At 32.6% G+C, this 22,111-nt stretch overlaps 1 protein-coding gene across 1 annotated transcript in view; it reads right to left on the reverse strand.

Annotated features, from left to right (window-relative positions):
- Window positions 1–22,111, reverse strand: part of MS3_00004189 (uncharacterized protein) — a 66,968-nt gene that overhangs the window by 10,417 nt on the left and 34,440 nt on the right. Inside the window, exons 30-47 of the mRNA XM_051212084.1 lie at window positions 21,562–21,669; window positions 19,990–20,194; window positions 19,557–19,904; window positions 17,694–18,190; window positions 16,860–16,922; window positions 15,128–15,352; window positions 14,130–14,374; window positions 12,733–12,973; window positions 11,566–11,741; window positions 9,968–10,178; window positions 9,242–9,421; window positions 7,802–7,854; window positions 6,155–6,188; window positions 5,939–6,066; window positions 5,578–5,815; window positions 4,541–4,648; window positions 3,188–3,345; window positions 2,539–2,634 (exon numbers count right to left, since the gene is read on the reverse strand). Of these exons, the coding sequence (XP_051072221.1) occupies window positions 2,539–2,634; window positions 3,188–3,345; window positions 4,541–4,648; window positions 5,578–5,815; window positions 5,939–6,066; window positions 6,155–6,188; window positions 7,802–7,854; window positions 9,242–9,421; window positions 9,968–10,178; window positions 11,566–11,741; window positions 12,733–12,973; window positions 14,130–14,374; window positions 15,128–15,352; window positions 16,860–16,922; window positions 17,694–18,190; window positions 19,557–19,904; window positions 19,990–20,194; window positions 21,562–21,669 (3,314 nt within the window). The remainder of the gene's footprint in view (window positions 1–2,538; window positions 2,635–3,187; window positions 3,346–4,540; window positions 4,649–5,577; window positions 5,816–5,938; window positions 6,067–6,154; window positions 6,189–7,801; window positions 7,855–9,241; window positions 9,422–9,967; window positions 10,179–11,565; window positions 11,742–12,732; window positions 12,974–14,129; window positions 14,375–15,127; window positions 15,353–16,859; window positions 16,923–17,693; window positions 18,191–19,556; window positions 19,905–19,989; window positions 20,195–21,561; window positions 21,670–22,111) is intronic.

The raw sequence follows: 22,111 nt of genomic DNA on the forward strand, positions 1-22,111 counted from the left end.
TGCATCTGGTAATTACCGGAAGCTCTTCCAACTCATCCGAGCCACTGGCAGCAAGAAGTCTGGTGTGAGCGAAACAATCCACGAGGATGACGGGATGCCAATCAGTAACGTCCATCGACGTCTTGGACGATGGGCAGACTTCTTCGAAGGGCAGCTCAACTGGCCTACTGCTCCGGCAACAACGATCAGACTGTCCTGTCCTCCATGGCCGGTGACGACTGACCCACCAAATGAGGCGGAAGTCCGCAAGGAACTCCAACTCTTGAATCGCTACAAATCACCTGGCCCAGATGACATACCTCTGGCTCTTTTTAAAGATAGTGGTGACTTTTTGACTAAGGAATTGACGACGTTGTTTACAAAGGTTTGGGAGCTAGAGAGTGTACCAACGACATGGAATGAGTCGATAGTTGTCCCTATCTTTAAAAAGGGTTAACGTCGTTCCTGTAACAACTATCGGGGGATAAGTCTACTTCCGATTGCGTCCAAGCTATTGGCTTCCGTCATATTTTGTGGGTTGTTCAAAACCCGAGAAAGATTGACTCGCGAGGAGCAGGCTGGGTTTCGTTCTGGTCAAGGATGTATTGATCATATCTTCACCCTCCGCCAAATGTTAGAACACCGTCATACTTATCACAGGCCAACAATCGCAGTGTTTTTTGACATTAGGGCTGCCTTTGATTCGTTGGATAGGACTGTTCTCTGGGATTGTCTATTGAAGAAGGGTGTGTCTGAGAAGTTTATTAACATCCTAAAAGCCCTATATACAAACTACTCAGGTAGAGTGAGGGCATACAACCACCTTTCTCCATTGTTCCATTCAAGCAGTGGGGTTAGACAGGGTTCCCCAATCTCACCATTCCTCCTCAACCTTGCCGTCGACGATATTCTGGAAACAACTCTGATGGATGTAAGTAATGGCGGTGTGGATCTGTCGCCTGGAGAAAGACTTCTCGACCTTGAGTATGCGGATGATATTGTCTTATTGTGCGATAATGCCCAAGCCATGTAATCCACACTTAATCAGTTGGCAATCAGTGTCCGTAGGTATGGTATGTGCTTTGCACCTTCGAAATGCAAAGTACTTCTACAAGACTGGCAGGATTCTAATCCTGTACTCACCCTGGATGGTGAGCAGATAGACGTAGTCGAGAAGTTCGTTTATCTAGGTAGCTGCATAAGTGCTGGTGGGGGTGTGAGTGATGAGATCAATGCACGTATAGTGAAAGCCAGAGCGGCTTATGCCAATCTGGGCCACCTTTGGCGCCTTCGTGATGTTAGTCTGGCTATAAAAGGTCGGATCTACAACGCGTCGGTGAAAGCAGTTCTGCTCTATGCTTGTGAAACCTGGCCTCTCCGAGTTGAGGATGTTAGACGACTCTCTGTGTTCGATCATCGATGTCTCCGAAGGATTGCTGACATTCAGTGACAACACCTTGTTAGCAATGCAGAGGTTCGGCATCGTGTGTTCGGGCACAGAAACGATAATCCAATTGGTGTCACCATTTTGAAACATCGACTTCGGTGGCTTGGACATATTCTACGAATGTCGTCCCAGAGAATTCCACGTCGTGCATTATTTGCGGACGCTGGGACTGGTTGGAAAAAGCGGAGAGATGGTCAGTGTATGACATGGTGTCGTGGTATGAAAGAAAGCTGCAAAGGTCTGGCTTGTGTCGGTCCTTCATGACTCCCTGGCTGGGGTCCTAGAGATGGTGCGACACAGTGGCTAGAGACGTTATCAGATATGGCTCAGAATAGAAGCCAGTGGCGATCCTGTTGTAACATTCTTTTACTTTCATAAAAAAAATGGTTGTATCTTCCTTAACTGAAAGATTTCTTCTGATTGTACCTTCCCGTTTCCTCATTATTACTATTATTATTATTACACTACCTTACACTAATCTGTTCGTTATTATTCTTTTTTTACGCTCTTTACTTTTTTTTCTCTTCCCATTTTGATTGTTTTGTGTGGCGCATATATATTTGGTGCCCCCTTGTACCAATATTTATGTATTCAAATAATAATAAACAAATAAACTTGTTATCGGGCTTTATTCAAGCATTTTTAAATTATAGCTCATGACGAAATGACATATCGATTATCGTTATCACCAAAGCTAAAACTAATTTGAAACAGCCACATTACCACAGAAGCCTACGAAACCAACCCTACAATTATTCAAGGATTAGCATCAAGATTCATTTGTCACGTCATAACCTCTTGTCAGCTTAAGAATGACTGAAACCGGCATCAAGAGTGACAAAACACAGCTATTTTTGGAAATTAGATTAGAAATAAAAGAACAAAAGCTATTCATTTAAATAACCACAAGTAAACATCTAAAATACTGGATTTCGAGACTGTTATTTAACGTTGTACACTGAATGTTCATTATTCATCAAAAACAACCAAGAATAAATTGTACAATAAATTTGAAATGAATAATAGAATTTAATTAGTTGGCATATACTACATGTAGGTCACCAGTCTACAGAGTAATATATAAACTATTCTTTAAAATGAGTAACACTAACCAGGAACTTGGATTGCTAAACGTGCTTAGAAACCAATTATAGAATACAAGTGGGAACATAGGTAACCATTTGTTCAAGTATTTATCACGTTTCACTCTGAAAATTAAAAAAATATGGTTTATTATAACAATATGAAATAAACAGGTACATCTTAAACAAGAATATCTACTCATTTCAATTAATTTTTGCACTTTTAAACACTACATACCAATAGTTTCAACTGGCAAAAGGAACCAAACATTTAAAAAATTTTGTAACTAGTGTGTACAAAGCCCTAATCAATCACACGAATGACCATCAACTGACTCATTTTGGACAGATATGTAATTCCCAGTTTTCCTCAAAAAGTGAATATCTGTAGGGGACACTGAAAAAATTGTTTTATCATTAACTAGATGAAAGTGAAATGTGTCTAGTAACATGTGCGCTCAAATCAAGATTGTCTGGAGTGGAAACTTGAAGAATTAAGCGTATTTATTATTTGAGAATAACAAATGATACAGTTATTATATGCATCAGATTTTTCAGTGATTATTTAATTTGCACAGGTTCGTGGCGAATAGCATTTTGTGGATTAGTTCGGTTATTTATTTATATAAATACATACTATAAAACACTACACCAAGCTTATGACTGCATAGAAACTTACGATAAAGGATCTTCAAGCAAAGGTGCTACACGGCTCATATTAGCCCAATTGATAGGTTTACCAATCTCATTATACAGACGTGTGATGATAGATCGAAATGGCTGTGTATTACGAACCCATTCAATTAATCCACCTTTTTCACTTAAAGGAATTACCGCCTGAAATTAAGGAAGTACAGATCCAAGAAAAAAAGATTCATTAAAGCAAGCAACTAAGATTACGCATATTTTTATTTTCAGAATCACTCAAATAAATCGAACATCACTTAAACATACAGTGTAATATAATTTTAATGAGCAAAAAAATATTATGAAAATTATATTTATGTTTCAAAATCGAAAGTATTGGTGATCTTTGACATAGTTTAAGTTCAATACAATATCAACAAATAGAAAATACAAGTGCAGTAATATGTATTGCATACCATGAACCTCGAATCGAATTTTCACGCAAACTGATAACATAAATATTCATAACAGTTTAGTTATGGATTATATAGTATAAGACTCTTAAAGACGACAAAATTATTCAAGACAGTCTATTAGTAATAGGTTGTTTTAAGCTATAATCATTCTAAATACTACGGCAAAAAAACGAAAGTGTATTTACTTTGTAATGTAGTTAGTAGATCAGAAGTGAATAATAAAGAAACGGAGTTAATCAATCCTCTCTTTTGTCGAAATAGTACCTAACAACTAGATGTTTTAAAAAACGACTTATTTGTTAACAAATCTTGTAAAAAAAAGCAACAAATTGTTCGTCTAAAATGAAATAAAGAAGTTTATTCACCACTTTTGAAAATTTTGTGATTTGCTAAAAAAAATTACACATAGATTAAAAAAAACCCAGTTGAAGTAATACAATCGAACGGTTTCCTGAATCAATTGACGGAGAAGACATATAAATCGCTCAAAAATGTAAATACAAAGTTTAGCTAATTGCAATAACATTTCCACGTATGTACAACCCCTTGTCATAGTTTATAGTGTGAATAAAGGTTTACCAACGCCTCGTACAGTTACGTAAATATAAATATCAATGAAAATTAAATATTTAAGTTTAGAAAAATGTATTATGGAGGAAAAAAATGATTTTATAAAATAATGAAGTGGCTGGAGTGATACACACGATCAATCCTTAAATCTTATACGGGTAAAATATAGAATAACTAGCTGGTTCGGTATGCATGCGGACATATAATAAAAAATTAGTTATTATTTATGTACAAAATGTTCCGTCAAAATAATATGACTATAGGTCATCTTCCAGTTGACAAATGGATGATCAAGAACCATAAATAACGGCAACCAAATAACCAATAATTATACATTTCTTATTGTAATTTATACTTACATAAGTACGAATTTGCAAGGCACGTCGTCGGGTATTTTCATTGATAACTAAAAATTTATTGATCATTCCATTTAATTCCATCAATCGAGAATCTTTACGAAGATCATCCTGTTGCAATTAATTTATTAGGAAACAGCTAAATGAAATCACAGAATTTTAAAATATTAACTAAATACTGAAACTGAAATAATGAGCACTGTTGAGAAGTCCAAAGACTAGAACGAAATGGCCGTCCAGTGCTTCCAGGTTTTCAACGGTGGTTTAGCTTAGATCATCTAGTGATTTCAAGTGTGAAATAAAATTATTGATAATAAACAATTTTCTTGATGGTGTTTATATTCAAAGATATATGTAGTTATCAATTAGTCTAATTAATTTTAATTTAATAGTTGTTTATCTAAAATCGAATACGCTGAAAAGCCTTGACGAAATAGTCTAACACCAGAATTCGTGTAGGATCAGCCATGAAACGATTGATTCCTATAATACAGATTTATAGATTCTTGAACCGAATCGTCTAATGGTAGCATCTTTAAATGCAACATAAAACCACAATTTTACACCCTAGATAAATTATAGCTGAACTCCTTTATGGCTACTTGAGATATTAGTCTAAATGATATGCAATTAAATGGATACAGAGAAATTAAATCCTTTAGAGAACTAAAAATTGGTTTTTATCAACTATTCCACACGTATAGAAAGTAGCCCGATGGTGAGAAATAATCTTTCCGGGGCTGTTAATACATGTTTTACGGTTGACAGAACTGATTTACGAGAGTTAAGTATCAAGTAGAAAACTGAGTGAAACGAGTACATAACAACTGCTTATTTATTCGGTTGGAATAAATAAGAAATAAACGTTTTCAGCAGAAGAGTCAGACACCTAATAAGACATATTTATAATATTACTACAAAAAATTGTGTTTACATACTTCACATAAACTAGAAAATGATAGTTTTATTATGGTTTGATATATTACTAGTGGGATATATCTTTGGGTAATTTTGGGATACAAAAGTGAAAAAGAACTTACATTAGGTTTGGCAACAATAATATACTCTCTACCATCTGATCCAACCCACGTCATTTTCTTCGGTCTAGTCTGTGATCCCAATATTTCTACAGAATCTTCTATATGTGTAAGACAAACTAATCTATCTGGTTGTTCAGCAAATGGCCAATGATGAGCGATTTGTTCAGAAGTAGCGTTGGGTAGTAAATGATTAGGAACTAGTTGACGATGAATTGGTATAAGGATACGTGAGAATTCACTTGTATAAAAAGAAATGTAAGAAACATTCAAAGGAGGGAAATTTTATTTAAAACAATGAAAGTGAGCAATTTATAGCAAATAAAAATAGTGTGAATAGTTAATGTCAAGTATGAATGCCTACCTGCTTTCAATAAGACGTGTAATTGGACGCACAGTTTGACGTAAACTAAAATTACGAAGTTCGCGTCGGTCAGCCGTCATGAATAATCCACATACTGTTTTCAGATGATTGCATAAGGAGATAGAATCCTAATTGAAAAACATAAACCCACAGTTAAAAAATGTAATGTTATGGAAAAATTAACCAGAACCACAATGACGAAATGTATAGACTTACAGCAATAAATTTCGACAAGTGTGATTGTTTTGTTCTGAAAATAAAGTAAGTTAACAAAGCAATATGAGTCAACCAAATAACAATGAATAAATAATTTAGTGAAGTTTCAACATAAAAAAGCAATGAAAAGAAGTATATGCATTTAGACAGAAACTAAACAACTTATAAGCAAATCATTGCATTAATAAGCGATTTTTGCTGGTGCAGGAGTAGGTTAGAAGAAAACTTGGGGCGGGCAAATCAAAGCCGTAAAGTCATCGACTGTTGGACTGCATTGTGCAGAAGTATGAACACTATCCAGGGTCCTTGTAATGATCGTAACCAATGATTAGATAAATTAGGTGACATGACCTAGAATCCTTCGCAACGGCGCACTTGTATTCACCCTTTGTCTTTTCTTGAATCGTTAATTTCTAATTAATCTTTTACAAAAACTTAGTACGCGAACCCATACTTTCTTCCCGAATCAAATCTTCAATGCCGAATTTTTCCTACTTCCAAAAATGTTGTTATTACTTCTTGTTATATCTTAGTGAAGATTAAATTGCGGGTAACTTCTGAGAACTATTAATAAAACTAATATATATATTCTTATTGTACAACTATTTAGTAAATAGATTGTGTATACCTAGATTCCTTTTATTATAAACTTTATTTTAACTTATAGATTATTATTATTATTATTATTATTATTATTATTATTATACGATTTACTATCCTTTTGTTGTACCGAGTTTATTAATTACAGTCTCTCACAGTCACAGCCACTTTTGGACTTGATCTTGTACAAATGTTATTTCCCATTTCATAGTGTGATGTGGTCTGTTTGGTTAGTATATAAACCAGGTATGTTTGAAATAAATGATTCGTATAGTGGAAGCTGGTATTGGTGTTCTGGACTCAACTGGCAGAACTAGCAGGAAAAAAGACCAATAAGGACGCTAGGCTGCTCATACCGATCGAACATCATTGGTTTGGCACAGTGTTAAGATTGTATAAGTCGTATTCCGATTGGCGAATATGTCACGAGATAATTAGCCGGGCTTAAAGTCATAACAATTGTAATACGTTGATATGTCACTGTGCAGAGCTGGCGTGGCAAATTGAACCGATGGGAATATGGGCCAGGTTCTATGTTGAGCATGACTGACTGAAAAAGCTTACTTTTAATTAAAAAACAGTGAGCATCATTACGTTACAATCCAAAAGCAAAAGTATAAATATCACCTTGTGCCCAAAGCATAGAAGTAGACAGTTGGAAGGAAAATGATCAATTTCTTAGTAAAAAACCCAAGAATGGAATTCTGTGTTGAAATGTATCAATCTCACAGGCTTATGACTGATGTAGCAGAGCAATATGACAGTATGTATCAGACTTCAAGCAAGGATTATTGGATGCATAGGTTATCGAAGAAATAAATCATCGCTGGTATTATACGTCAAACTCAAAAACACTGATATTCTACACCTAATGAAACAGTAATAGGTAACATTTTTTGAGTATAAGGAGCATAAGAATAGCAGCTAGCATACATTTCAATAACGAACAAAATTATGGTGATTCTAGAGAAAATCAAGTAGGAAGGATTCAATAAATATTGACTAGAAAATAATCGATACAATTTCATGCTATTTATGATGACGTACTTAATCATGTTGAAAATTTGCTGACAGCGATCTCTTCGTTGGCGGACAGTAGACTGTAAAACGAAACAGGAATAAACAAATTGATGAAATAAACTAAGAAAATGGAAACACAGCTATTTAGTTAAGTAGTAAAAAGGAAAGTCATACAATATAGGGAAATAAAATAACGAAACGATTAACTAGTAAAGTTATTAGCTATTTTCGTATTCACTGAATCCTTTTACGATCTCAATCAATGGGCTTTTTGAGACGACGTTAGCCGTCATACAACTTAATGAAAATAAATTAATCTTATTGATAAAAAAAGGTTTTTCATTTTCATCAAACTCTGTTACAACTTATTTGACGTAAGCTGATTTTTTGGGATTACATTTTCTAAAGATTAGTTTACAAACATTGTTGGTTATTATTGATTTGGAATGTGGGGACAGAACAGTTCTATCAGTCAAACAAATAAACTAAAAAGGCGTCTTTTGGTAATCCAAGAGGAATGATTGCTACACTATGCCGATGAGGGCCATAAGTTTTAGCACTAGACGTCTTACCGCAGATCACAAATTTGTACACTAATTCTACGACTTAGGTAGTTTCACATGTTATAAACTTGACCTTATCGAGAACACGAACCAACATTTATGCATTAAGTTACAATGGATACTGAAATAAATGTGACTTATGGTTCAAAGAAAACCACTTAATTGCTACAAGCCGTTTTACGTGGTACCTGACGAGATATTTATATACAAAAAAGTGCCATTGTGTTAGAATTACCCGTTTGTCAAAAATTCAGACTAAAGTGTAGCTTATTACTGACTTCAACAAGGCAGAAAGTTACTGAAGAGTGGCTAGTGTGAGAAATGATAAGCCAATAGCTACACATTTATTCTAAGGATAACGATGAATTGTGAATCAGTGGCTAGAGATCTAAGAAAATAACCTATCCCAAAATGATTTTGGAATTTGTTATTTTGTTTTTATTACTGATTTTCTTTGACTATGATCTTCGTCATTAAAGCTGAAATTAATATATCAATTTGTAAACCCACCTGTATATTTTACCGGAAGTGGCGAATATCTTCTATTTTTCAAAGCCTCGTTTCACAGTTATTAAGAAGAACAGGACAACCAACTGTGCAGTATACTCATCCTTTCGGTAGGCGTACACGTTTTGTACGCCCACTTGCAGCGCAAGTTGGCAAAAGGCAAAGGAGCTTTCTGAATCTGTGCCAAAATTTCTTTCAACACCAACCCCAGAATTCATGAAACTACTAAGATAAGTGAAGTGTTCAAGGCGCCCAACTACTTAAGTTTCTATAGTTAGTTTAAACCAGTTCTGAAGCACCAAGAAAAGGTGCATCTTTTAGAATATTTTATCTCGGTGATAACAACAACATAACATAAAAAAAAGCAAAAATACGACTCGATAATCGAAATGCTTACGTCATTCAGTGGAATCAAAAACCACATGGTCTGTAACGGATAAGCTTCAAAAATGCGGACTACTAGTTCGATTAACGTAGTAACTACAGCTGGAATTTCATGGCACACACGCGATAACAGTTGACTAAGAGCAGTGTAAAACTGATAAACAGGAATTCGCTGACAATTAATACGCATAAGCTAAAATGAAAGGAAAACAACTACAGTATGAGTACCTGTACAACGATCGATATTGGAAACTTTAAATGTAAATAACAGTAAAACTTGTCGATAAGCAATATGTTTATCTTTTGGGCTTAAGGTAACATTGGAGCCTAGTTCTCGAGTGCTTAGCTAGAACTTGAAAATTAATACTTTGTGTTTAAAAGGTTGTTTCTCAGCTACATATCACGAACATTGACTGCAGCTTCTACCTTGAGATAGTAATCAAACTTGTTAACAGAAACTACCCAGTCAAAAGATGTTGAACATAAAATTTACATATAACTGATATAAGTTGAAGAACAGTCGAAAGCTAGATTGCACTGTATTGCTGTTTTTAGTGAATTGGTAGGACACTTGAATGATACAACATAACCCAGGTTGATATTCATATGCAAGGATGATAGGTAGAATAAAACTCTCTATCATGAGTAAACTATTTTTAAACATTAATTACAAACTCTAAGTTTTAAAACAAGAAAAGGATTCGTCAACTGTTCAATATTTATTACTTGGTAAACTTACCTCTTGAACTTCATTGAAGACTTTTTGTTCTGAATGTAGATTATTTTCTTCAGTATATTTTTGAGACTTATTTAATTCATGAAAATTACGAACAGAATCTTGACCATAATCCAACCATAATGTTAATAATCTTGGCATTGACTGATAAATAAATTGACTGCCATAACTTAAAGCTAAACCGTAGTGTTTCAAAGCTACTTTGATTAGTGCACTGCAAAAATAAAAGTCAAAACACAGTATAAAAATAATACTAAGTGAATGAAAATTATTTTCAAATGAATACTTTGCGTCTTAAGTGAATAGGAGAATTTTTACCAAAACTCCAACTTAATATTCATAACACAGATAAGGATAAATTTCACTGTCACCAAAAAATTGCTTGAATAAGTCATCATAATTGTGTATTATTGCGGCGAAACTTATGGTTGATTTTAAACAGAAACTAAGAGCTTATATATAAGTAGATATATAAATATATATAAGAACTTTTGAACAAGAGAGTTTCTATCACAGTACAGATGAATACAGAAGAATTTGAAAGTTATTAATAAATATGTTGTTTACTAAGTTAACAATAACCAAGTAAAGATTGAAAGCATTACGAATGTCTTTTGTTTTAACAGACTAGATCAGTAGGTCAGAATTCCCAGTCTACGACGTTCACATCCGTTGTAAAAGAATCTGATGGATAAGACTGAATGCTTAACTACTATTATTTTTTCATATTTCTTCTTTACTACTCGTGTATTCATACGTTAACTACTGATGCACCTCGTCCTTTTCTACAATGTAACTTGATAAGTAATTTAACAAATCTATTTCTCATAATTTTCTTTGAACTACGAACTGATCTTGGGTAGATCACTACTGTAAACCAGGAAGTACTAGACAACTGTTTTGTTCAAGCATAGGACTCCTCAGCAGTATGCAATCACAACCTCTATACTACGAAAAAACAGCTGTACATTGCTTTCTGATTCCCGCTGGTAGTCTACCTAAGATCAGTTCGTAATTTCAAAAAAAAAAACTAATTTTGGTTTAATTCTAGTGTTCAGATATCTGATTTGATAATCAATAAATCACAAAATTATTGAAATTCAGACAGAAAGAACATAACTTTAAAGCAACTAGAGAATAACCGGAAAGTATGTTCAAATGATAGGAAAAATTATCAACTGACAGATAACGATTATCAGATAGTTGTTTTGGGGTAAGTAGTATTCGTTTTATCACGAACTACACAACTATATGAGATTTAAGGGCTAGTCTATCGCACCTCGACCAAATCGACTTACCATTGATAATTAAAATTGTTGATAATATTAACGAAAACTGGTTAGAAATGAAGATAAGAACGATGAATTACATCTGAGAAACAATAGTTAGGAGGTCAATATAGATAACTTATAATTATTTCAATTACAAAATCATTAGATTCATACGTAGTTTTATTTAGAATATGATAAAAGGTGTTTCATGATGGATCGTGTATATTACCGAAGTGCTGGAATTCAACATTAAAAACATTAAAAGCTAATAATCAAACAACGTTAGTGAAAAAATAACCACTACATTCCCAAATATGAAATCTTAAATACTTTTGTTGTTTACAGCCAACTGCCTCAGTTCGAGCCCGGTCCACATAACGTGCAAGACGAAAATGAGCCTCTTCATAACCGGAATTAAAACCACAAACTTGTTCATAGAGTTTTCCGGTAGTTTCAAAATCATATCTGTTCGTTTCTTCACAATAACGCGTGCGTAGAAGTAAAGCCTGATTAGTTCGAATGAAATGAACAGAGAATGGATAGTCATTTATGTACATCAAAAAAGAAAACCACGTGAAAAAATAAATTAGTTTGAGTTTCTGGGTTACTTAAAAGCATACTTAAAAGAAAAACAAATACATTTTGAAACATACTATACATGATAGTGAACTATTATCGCCAGTCCTCAGTATTTTAGAACTTTAAAAGTCAGTAAACGAAGACATAAATATTTACGTATCTTTATCTGATTTCAAAGTGTAGTGAATTTTGAAGTATGCTGTAACTAACTGTTAGCAAAAAGCATATTATTAACAAAGTAAACGTCAACTCCTACTTTTACACCGAATAGTTAGTCAACCTATTGGACAGTGAGGTATTCAATAAGCAAACGTGTCATACACTACTGAAATTTAAATTGACACTTTAGAAAGACGTTTAGTAAAAGTATAATGTACAATGAATCTTGACAAATAAGCCTAAACATATACGAAATGATTCGTCTAAAACTAAAATCAAGATATTTACCCTAAGTATTTATGAACAATAATGTAACGGTAACAGTTGTAACTAATCAACTAGATTAAATGATTCCCTTAGAAGCCCTTGTTAGAATCGTTCAAGAAAGTACATACGGAGTTGGTGTGTAACTTGACATGACTCCTATCTCAAAGCGCACATTGACAAGTTTAATCTCTTTAACTTTTCGAGATGTACATATATGCTTCCAAAAAATCGTGTGTTGCTGAAACAATTTGTGCCTTAATGTACATGAATATGTTAGAAGAGTAACTTCAAGACAAACGACCAGTTCAGAAGTTTACAATTGTATCTATCAACGTGCATTAGTATATTTTACTAAGAGCGTTTACGTAGTCTATTGTATTATGAATTCCTTTTGATTAGCAACCAAACTTTATTTCTTTTATTTTTGCTACAGTTAGTTCTTGTCAAAAAGATTTTGTAAAAGCAATTTATTCAATTTATGTATATATTTACCTGTTGTGCAGAAATGGTTCTATATTCTGTAGAAACTTCAATATTTTCATTGGATTGTTTGTTACGAACATTGAAAATACTACAACCAAAAACGTCTGGTATACCCTTATCCAAACATGCTTGAGCAGCTTCTCTTTTATCAGTCTGCCATAATAGTTTAGCCCTTTCAAGTAGAGCATCTGGAATTCCAAAATCTTCAGCACGAAGAACACAAGTATAAGCTGCCATAAATTGTCCAGATCTTATATGCAAATCAAAGTGTAAAGTATGTTTTCCATGAGAACGTCCATTCAAATACTCAATAAAAAATGAATTAAATTTTAGGTATCTTGGAATTGATATATAAAAGTAGACGTCACAACTACAAGTCTAATGAAAATGACAGAGTATTGGACGGCTTATGTTTCATCGTAGAAATAAGCACAAGTGATCAAGTATTCGAAAAGGATGAATACGCTAACAACTTTATGCCCTCTTAAAAATATGAAATCTGGATCTTTTTTCTCAGTGTCTGTATTCAAATTAAGTAGTGTGATAAAGTTGTTGGAAGAAATAAATAGTATTTATCTTACACTAACGAAAATCCACTACTGAGGGTTTTATTTAAGTTTCACTTTTGTAATCAAGTTCATATGAACACTTATGGTGTCTTATATTTCATTAAATACAGAAAACTGTAATCATGCAGATTAGTTCTGTATAAAAAATCCCTTTGACGGCATATATGTTAAAATACGTAACTACGGAACTACGTAATCTCCTTTCTCATCATTCAAAATTGAACGCAGACTAATGTCTTGGAAATTTCTAACAGTATAAATTTTAGACTTAACAATTATTTTTAATTCTACTTTGCTGATCAACCGAATAAAATCAATCAGTTTTTATACTACATATTTTTATTAAGCTGCTGTGGATACCCTGATAAATTACCATAAATAACTGAGAGTTTGAAAAGACAAGTTGATATATTACCGAATAGGCTGAATATGTTGTTAGAAGAAAAGAAAATTGTTCAATAATATCAGTTGTCTTATGTTCAGCTAGGTACTGGTAAAAGTAATTAGGTGGTTTCCATAAGAAATCATCTACTTCGTACTAGGCGGAACGTAAAATTTTAATTTTTACAAGATGATTATCAACGGAAAATTATTGGAAAACACAATTAAACGATAAATACACCTTTCTGTCTATTTGAACTTTATAATTTGCAAAACTAAAAAAACTGTCCCATTCAAAGTTTATGCATTTGTTGGTTTGATCACAAAACAACTTGATAACGAAAAGGGATATACTCTGCCAAATTGTTGGTTAATATTCAACTATTTAAATTCAATAAAATAATATGATAATAGATACATAAATTTTGGAAATTAAAATCATTAGTTACAACTTACTTTCTAGCTAGTTTAGCACGTTCTAACCAATTATAACCTAAAGCAGTACGTAGTCTCAATATTGTAGAATTCAATACTTCTCGATTAGATATTTGATATGCATCGCTGTTCAATGAGCTTAGAGCTGAAGTGACAAGTTGTAAAGCTGCATGTTGAATAGCTAAAACCGGTTCTAAAGTATGAAAAGTTGGTCGACTAACACGTATTCGAGTTTCTAATAATTTTAAAGATGTCTCAACGATATTCTAAAAAGATTTAACAGACAGCATACATAAATTTGTAGTAAAGGATTTAGGTAATATTCCTTACGAAATATCAATATGGTTCTAATTATTACATTAGTTAGCTTATCACTAATAGCTTACTACACATCAATTCATTCACTAAAAACAAGATATTTTAAATGCCTGTATAATGTTTACCATGCCAACTGGAAGTTAAATGAAATAATACACGTTTCAAAAATATATTAGCTTAAAGTACAATTTATTATTCAAATATATATTTTTTCAGCTGGACATATAGCATCTCTATATTTGAGAACAATTCGTTTCTAGTATAACATAAACGGTCCACTATAAAAACTGTTGTAGATGAAATGTCATGCAATAAAATATGTGCTTCTCAAACTTTTTGTCATAACAAAGACAAAAAGAGTTATTCAATAGGACTTTTGACCCGAAAATAGATTTCATAGGATATTATTCAAAACGCAACTTATAATTAATTCATCATCAACCATAATAAGAAGCATTTATGATACAATGAAATGAATTTTCTATAGGTTAATAGTCAACATCATTTTATCCATGAAATATGTGACTGATCAATCTTACTGCTGATGTGACATGAACCAGATTGAAAAAAGTACTAAACATTTACATTAAAAAGACCGGTAAAAGAAAAAAGAATCGAGAAAAACAGATGTTGATAAACTTGATATTAAAATAATTACTAGAAAAAAATCCAATACATATAAATACAAAATAATAACTCACTGAAAGTTTATTTTCCGATGATCGAGAATTTGTTGGATTTCGAATTTCATTCATGATAACATCACCTAAAGAACTTATCAATTCGATGTCAGATAAAGAGCTTAAACGGACTATTGTATCATAAGCACGTATATAACCACCAGGACCTTCAAGTGCAGCAGCGCCGAGTTCAGTCACTTGATCTATTCTTAAACGGGCTAAGATTTTTGACCAATCAGATGTTCGCTTTGAGAAAGTAGAAATCAAACAAATGATCTAGTTCAGTACATATACAAACTATGAATAAACAAAACCAAGTAAGTAATTCAGTGACGAAGACATTTCCGCAAATAATTCAATCATTTAAAAGATAATTAATTAAGGGAATGATTCAGTACTTTGCTGTCGCTAAAGTGAACGTCACATTCATACAAAATCATCTAAACAACCATTGCAAGCCCATGTAATAACGGAAATGGCACACTCAAACAACCATTCAATTTCATTTGTAACGATTCTAAATGATCGTACTTTTTCTGGAAACATAAGTCTCTGAAGTTACAACACATAAAAACTAAGTCCCATTAGAAATGAGGCTTTGGAGTAGGAGAGATGTAAAACACTAAAATGATGAAAATGATCAGTAAAAGTTAATGCGATCACTTTAAACATTTTATCTTAACATGTTTAAAAAAACAGTGAGAAATAAACAAAGTAAATTACTAGATGGAAGCTGCTTCTTAACGAAGACAGTCGTTCGAAGAGATACGAAACAATAATCATTAATCAGACAGCTGAAATATTAATATGTTGGAATTATATAACAGTTATTAGAGCAAATTCAAGCATCTAAATAAATACTCCATGATCAAATGAATAGTTTGTTAAAACTGATGTTATTTGATATACCATTAGTTAGGTCGAAATGTGTGAATGAAAGGTGAAAGACCAGATTTTAGACCTTAGTTATATCTCTCATAGAAGTATTCAAGTAAGTTAGTTAAAATTATTCAATGACAATATTTCTCAAGTGTTTTGATCATAATCAATGAGATAATATCATGTAGCGCCATGGCTTAGAGATAATTCTTTAGGTTTCGTTTACCGATCACCTTGATAACCGTTATCATATAAATCCAAACGGTGTAAGAACTCAGAAGGCAATAAGAAGCGGTGACTACAGCTATTTATTAGACAGCACATGTAACAAAGTTACGCGTACAGAGAGCGAATGGGATCAGAGTGGCTGGTGTGTGCAAGCGAATACAGAGGTGGATTCACAGTCAAACCGAATTAGGCCAAGCGAAAGCAAGGGCAAGGCAATCAATAAGATTCCAGCATATATATGGGAAGGAAAATGATTAATCAAGCGATATTTAAGCGACTAACATTTAAGGTACAGTGAGGAATATGTGCGTAGGCTGTCAAATGTGCTCAAGCATACAAATTTAAACAAACAAGATGGTGACTATAATAATACAAAGAAATATACGAACTGTTGCTGTTCGAAAAACACTACCTTTTAAATACGTTAATAAAACGGCTCGACAAAATTAACCGCAATCAAAATTAATCGTAAGAGTTGCTGTAAGCAAAATCAAATAATTTAAACTACCCAAGAGATATCAAAATGAAAAATAAAACGTGATTATTAGCAATAAACCTCGTGTTGGCACAATTAATTTATTCAGTTTATAATGGAAAATAATATCAAATACTGTTGAAGTCGCATAAACAGAATATTAAAACTAACCTTATCTTTCATTGCTAAAAATAGCCGACCTAGTCCAATCGACCAAGAACATTCAAAGAGGTTCTATGGAAATATAAAGAATGTAATAATTTGGACAAAATGATATGTATAAAACAAATATTTATCACTGTTAAGATAAACTGAGTCCTGACGAAACAGAAATAAAGCTAAAACCTTAGTGAACTAAAGATATTTATGACTAGAATTATGGATTAAAGGGTTTCATTATATGCATCTGCACAAAAAACAACTACCTAGGAAGCGAGAAATATCATCAGAAATAACAATCTATGGCAATCAACTTCATAGGATCAAATAGTTATTCATTATTAAGATACAGTATAGTCAAGGAACACTTCATGCGAATGTGAGAAAGATTGATTTAACGAGTGCAATAGACGTTCATGGAAAGTTATATTAAATATTTAATTCAAGATTATATTTGGGATGTCTAGAAAAGAATCAGAGAAAAATAGGTTAAAAGACTAAAGAAGTTCAGTAGGAATCATTTACGAAATAATAAAAGTTGAAGTACCGAATTTTACTAGGTGGTACACATCATATACATAATTCTTTAAACAATTTGTTTGACTACAATCAAGAGAATTATTATCACAGAAACTATTCACACTCAATGAATATATGTATGGTCTTTTTTAAAAACGTTCTAAAAAGTATCTATATGAAGAATTAAAATAATAAATATTTTGCATGAAACATATTTCTTAATGTAAATAAAATTTAGTGTGATTTTGATGCTCAAGATTTACATGCAAAGTTAACCTTATTTGGTCAGGTGATCAATGAAAATATAAAGTTGTGCAGAAAACATACCATGTTAGTAGTTTCCTGTAGAGTTTCCCAGTCGCCTAAACGCCAAGCTGCTTCCGCTCGATGAGCGTTCAGACAATCTACCCAAACAGTTGAATTCCCGAAAGTATTCGAATGGGATTTTGATTTTCTCACAAGAGCACCTGCTCGTTCAACTAGACCATGTAATCGAGCTGGGTCAGGAAGTTCACAACGAAACAGACCACTGTACATCAGTAAATGCTGGTTATCCCGAATTTCTTTAGAAGGCTGTTGACATTGTGAAGAACGGTAATTAGATTCAGAAGTAGCCAAGCTATGTTCGTAGGCAGCAGCAGCCATATCTAGCTGTCCTTCGTTTTCTAGTTCTAGAGCGCGAAGTAATGAAAAGCGTTGTGTTGTATCGCTTGACAATTCCATATTATTATTACATGATTTTGATTCATGTTGCTTCCCCTTATTAAATTCATGGCTAAAAGCAGTAAACGCTAACTGAGTAGCTGATAAGACACCTGCTAAACCTGAAATTTAATAAAGCATGAATAGAAGGTTACAGACGCATAGTTGAATAAAAAAAAACTGATAGCTAGACAAATACATTTAGCTATTAATTAACTACAACACCAAACTGAGCTATATATATGTGAAACGTTGATGTTCGAAACTAACCAGTTAAAATGATAAACAAGTAGAATTTGAACAACAAAAGAAACCTACTGATTCCTTAAAAAGAATAGAAAAGTTTCAGCAAAGGAATTTTTCTTTTCGACGATATCGTTTTCTTAAGCTGTACAATCGTATTGATAAGTTTTCTTTACATTGAGTAATTCATAGTAAAACAGAAGTGTTATAAAATTATCAAAGATAATCGAATATAAAAGTCTATCCATATGGAGTGATGTTGTACAGTTTAATGGAGTCATCAGGGATTATCAAAAGATTTCAAATATTAAAATATGACAGTCTATAAATAGAAGGATGTTATTTCAAAGTAATTAAAGTCATCGAATGGATGTTGCATCATTTAGCAAAGAAATATAAAAAAAAGTCAACAAATAAAGTTAATTAAGTCCCAGAAGTAATAGGAAACACAATTAGTACAATTAATACAAAAGACAACTGAATTATTATTTAAGATTGGCATCAATTCTGTCTTGAATATATATTTTTACAGTTAAGTGAAAACGATTAGTAGTTGCCTAATGTTCACAAATACAACTGAACCAAGACAAACACACAAAATAAAAAGTAGTCCTAGATTCACAACAAAACGAATATACGGATAACTTTTTGGGACGAACAATTAAATAGTCGAACGACTAGAGAAATAAAATAGTGGATGGCACGAAAAATGTGTGATTAGAATAAGATAACAGTATCAGTTAAAGCAAATCGGAATAAGCAATTACGCACTGATTATAAAGTCACTTGAACATTAGTGCTATAAGAGAAGCCAGAGAACGATGTCACGGATACACGGACTGACGAATCAACAAAGAGGAAAAGAATTAATACAAAGTTATAGGTGAATCATATCGGATCTCTTCACTAAAAATGAGGAAACTCGTTATAATTAGCATGCAAATAGTGCTTAGTACATAAGGATACTAAGAAACGAGCCAGAAGTATATAAGCATCGATTAACTCATAGAAAAACTAAGATAAATTGAATGCTTCTGAGAACTAAGACTTACTTAATATTAAGAGTAGAATGATTTCTGGGACCTCAATAACAGACATGTTTTGAAAACACAGCTATGCTTAGTGTCACATGGACTAATTACATGCGAGCTAACAATATTAAACATAAAATGACTGGTAGGTTAGTCTATTAAAACGTAATACTGGCATAATATCATCAAAAATAGAGTTAAAATAATCTCTTACCATCTGAATCGTGTAGAGATGCATAAGTATCCAGTAAGCCAATGAGTATTGTGAAAACTGTTTTACGAAGTCCATTAGAGAATTGCAGAGTAGATTGTATATCAGATGATAAAATAGAATTCGTTCCAACTTGGTCTGAAACTGTTTTCGTAAACCCAAGAGTATGATCAGTATTAGATCGACAAATAGCAGTGCCAGTGACAAACGCTGATTGTTGGGCTTCTGTGTCCTCACCGTATGCTAACTCCCAATGTAATAATGCCCTAGCAAAGCTGCCACATCGTAGACTGGCTTTGGCTTGTAATAAATTAGGAATGTTTGAAAGAAATGAAGAAACACGTTCGACACCTAAAATGTGAAAAGTGACACACAACAAAATAGTAACATATCCAAACTGTGCAACATTTAAAATTAGGCACAACATTTTACTCACCCTCCAACGGTGCTACAGCATGTTGAAGAATATTCACATCCTTAAGGACATTCTGAACAGCGCTGGCAGGTTTTACAGTCGACTTTGTTGCTTGATATTCCTGCTGAATCCTTAACCAATGCCTTAAATAATCCAATAAACTGAAAATTGTTTGAACAGACAATGGGAACCACGGCTGCCACGGTCGACTACTTGCAGGATGAACCTTAGTTACCATTAAACAAAAATTAATAGAATTTAAGACTGAATAAACGGAGGTCACGAACAATGGCAAGCAATAAGGACAGTAAACGTTTTGTATGGTTAGGAAAGTTTGAAACAGAAAACTATGAACCTCTTATTTGTAAGGGAGTCTTTCTAGTAAATATATACGGACACTTCGCTTGAGTAACAATAAGGGTGGACGACTATCATTAATAAGCAAATCAGACAGTTTCATAAGTTGCAGAACAAAGGGTTTGATTTGTAATCCAGGGGAAAACCTATGATATATTGTGTGCAGTACAAGTATATGGAGAATATAACAGTAGAGCACTCAACTACAGCTGGAAATTATAATATTTTATTTCTAAATATTGTTATCATTAAAAATGTTTGAAAACGATTAGCTATTCACACATTTGAGCAGCATTATTTTTCTTAAACATAAACACACGGTATTTTTCGATTTATTATTCATCTGACGATCGGTTAATTATTATGCTATTTTAAAAAAGAATATAATTTCCTGAAAAGTTTAAATTCTAAGAACAGCGATTTTTAAAATCTGTGATCTATGTAGTTTTCCAGTAGAACTTTTATTCCGATAAATGAACTCTTTGCCGAGGTAAACATTTTAACGATATAAAAGTATACGAAAGTTAAACACATACTTTTATACCACTAATAGAAATTGGCTTAATTAAAAGAAATCAACATTTAAGTATGTAGGTGAGATGAAAGTTTCCCTAATTCCGGTTCATATTTATGCTGTTCGACCATATTTCGAATGTAACTAAAATTAGTTAAAAATGTGCGGAAATAATGAGTCACCTTAGTCACGGGTCAGTTGTCATATTTTGATATCCCTGCGACTCAGTGAGACACATGATAATAAAGGATATCTTCACACTTGTTATTAATTTGTGTTGTTTACTGTAAGACAATCTTCCTTATTAAATCAAACTATATGGTAATTTTACTTATATTTACTTCAGTCATTTGAAGTGAGATAATGAAATGACGATAACTTTAAATATTCAAGCTAACTATTACACTGATTATTAATTGTCTTATTTGTACATGTAATCTTATATACTGATACACAATATCACTAAACGTTTCTAGAATAAATGAACAATACTAAATAATATGGAAATTAATTAACAAAACTAAATTCATCAGGCAAAACAGTAATTTATAAGATGAATTAACTAGGCGTGAAGGGATACATTCTAACAAATTTCTTTTTTACGTATAATCGCTAGCTGAGTATTGACCTTAGTAAGTAGCAATGCACAATATATTGTCGCTTCAAAAGTTGTAAGTAATTAAATGGAATATTAAAAATAATTTGAAATTTTAATAGCGTACTTCCTGAAGATCGACATTTTTTAAAAGATAGTCAAATTCAACATGACTTCCATTCTCATGAATCGATTCAGTTACTTCTGTGAGAACAGCTAAAATTTCAGAATTTAGCTAGAAAGTAAAAGAGCACAATGAGATCTTTCAATATAAAATTTATTTATTCTTTTTTTTAATAAAAAAAAGCAGATACCTTCAAAATATGAGAAAAAATTATCCACCTGCATACTTATAGCCAGACCACGGAACACATTGCATCGTGATTTGTAAGATACGTATAGTAGAGTGAAGTAAGTGTTAAGATTTTCCTTAATGTCTACAGTTTAAAATTCCTAACTATTATGAATCAAAGTATGATATGTTTTTTAACCACCTACTAGTTTACACTAGGAGACAATCCAATTTCGTAATACAAATGAATATTTATTAGAAATTTCAAACCATAATTGTATGTTTTTGGTTACAAGCGTATTTAGTTGCATGAGTTTTAATACCGAACACAGAAATTTAACGAACAATCCGGTAGAAATGTGCATAAGTCCAAGTAACCAACAGA

This window comes from Schistosoma haematobium, chromosome ZW (assembly GCF_000699445.3).
Source record: "Schistosoma haematobium chromosome ZW, whole genome shotgun sequence".
In the NCBI taxonomy this organism is placed as follows: domain Eukaryota; kingdom Metazoa; phylum Platyhelminthes; class Trematoda; order Strigeidida; family Schistosomatidae; genus Schistosoma; species Schistosoma haematobium.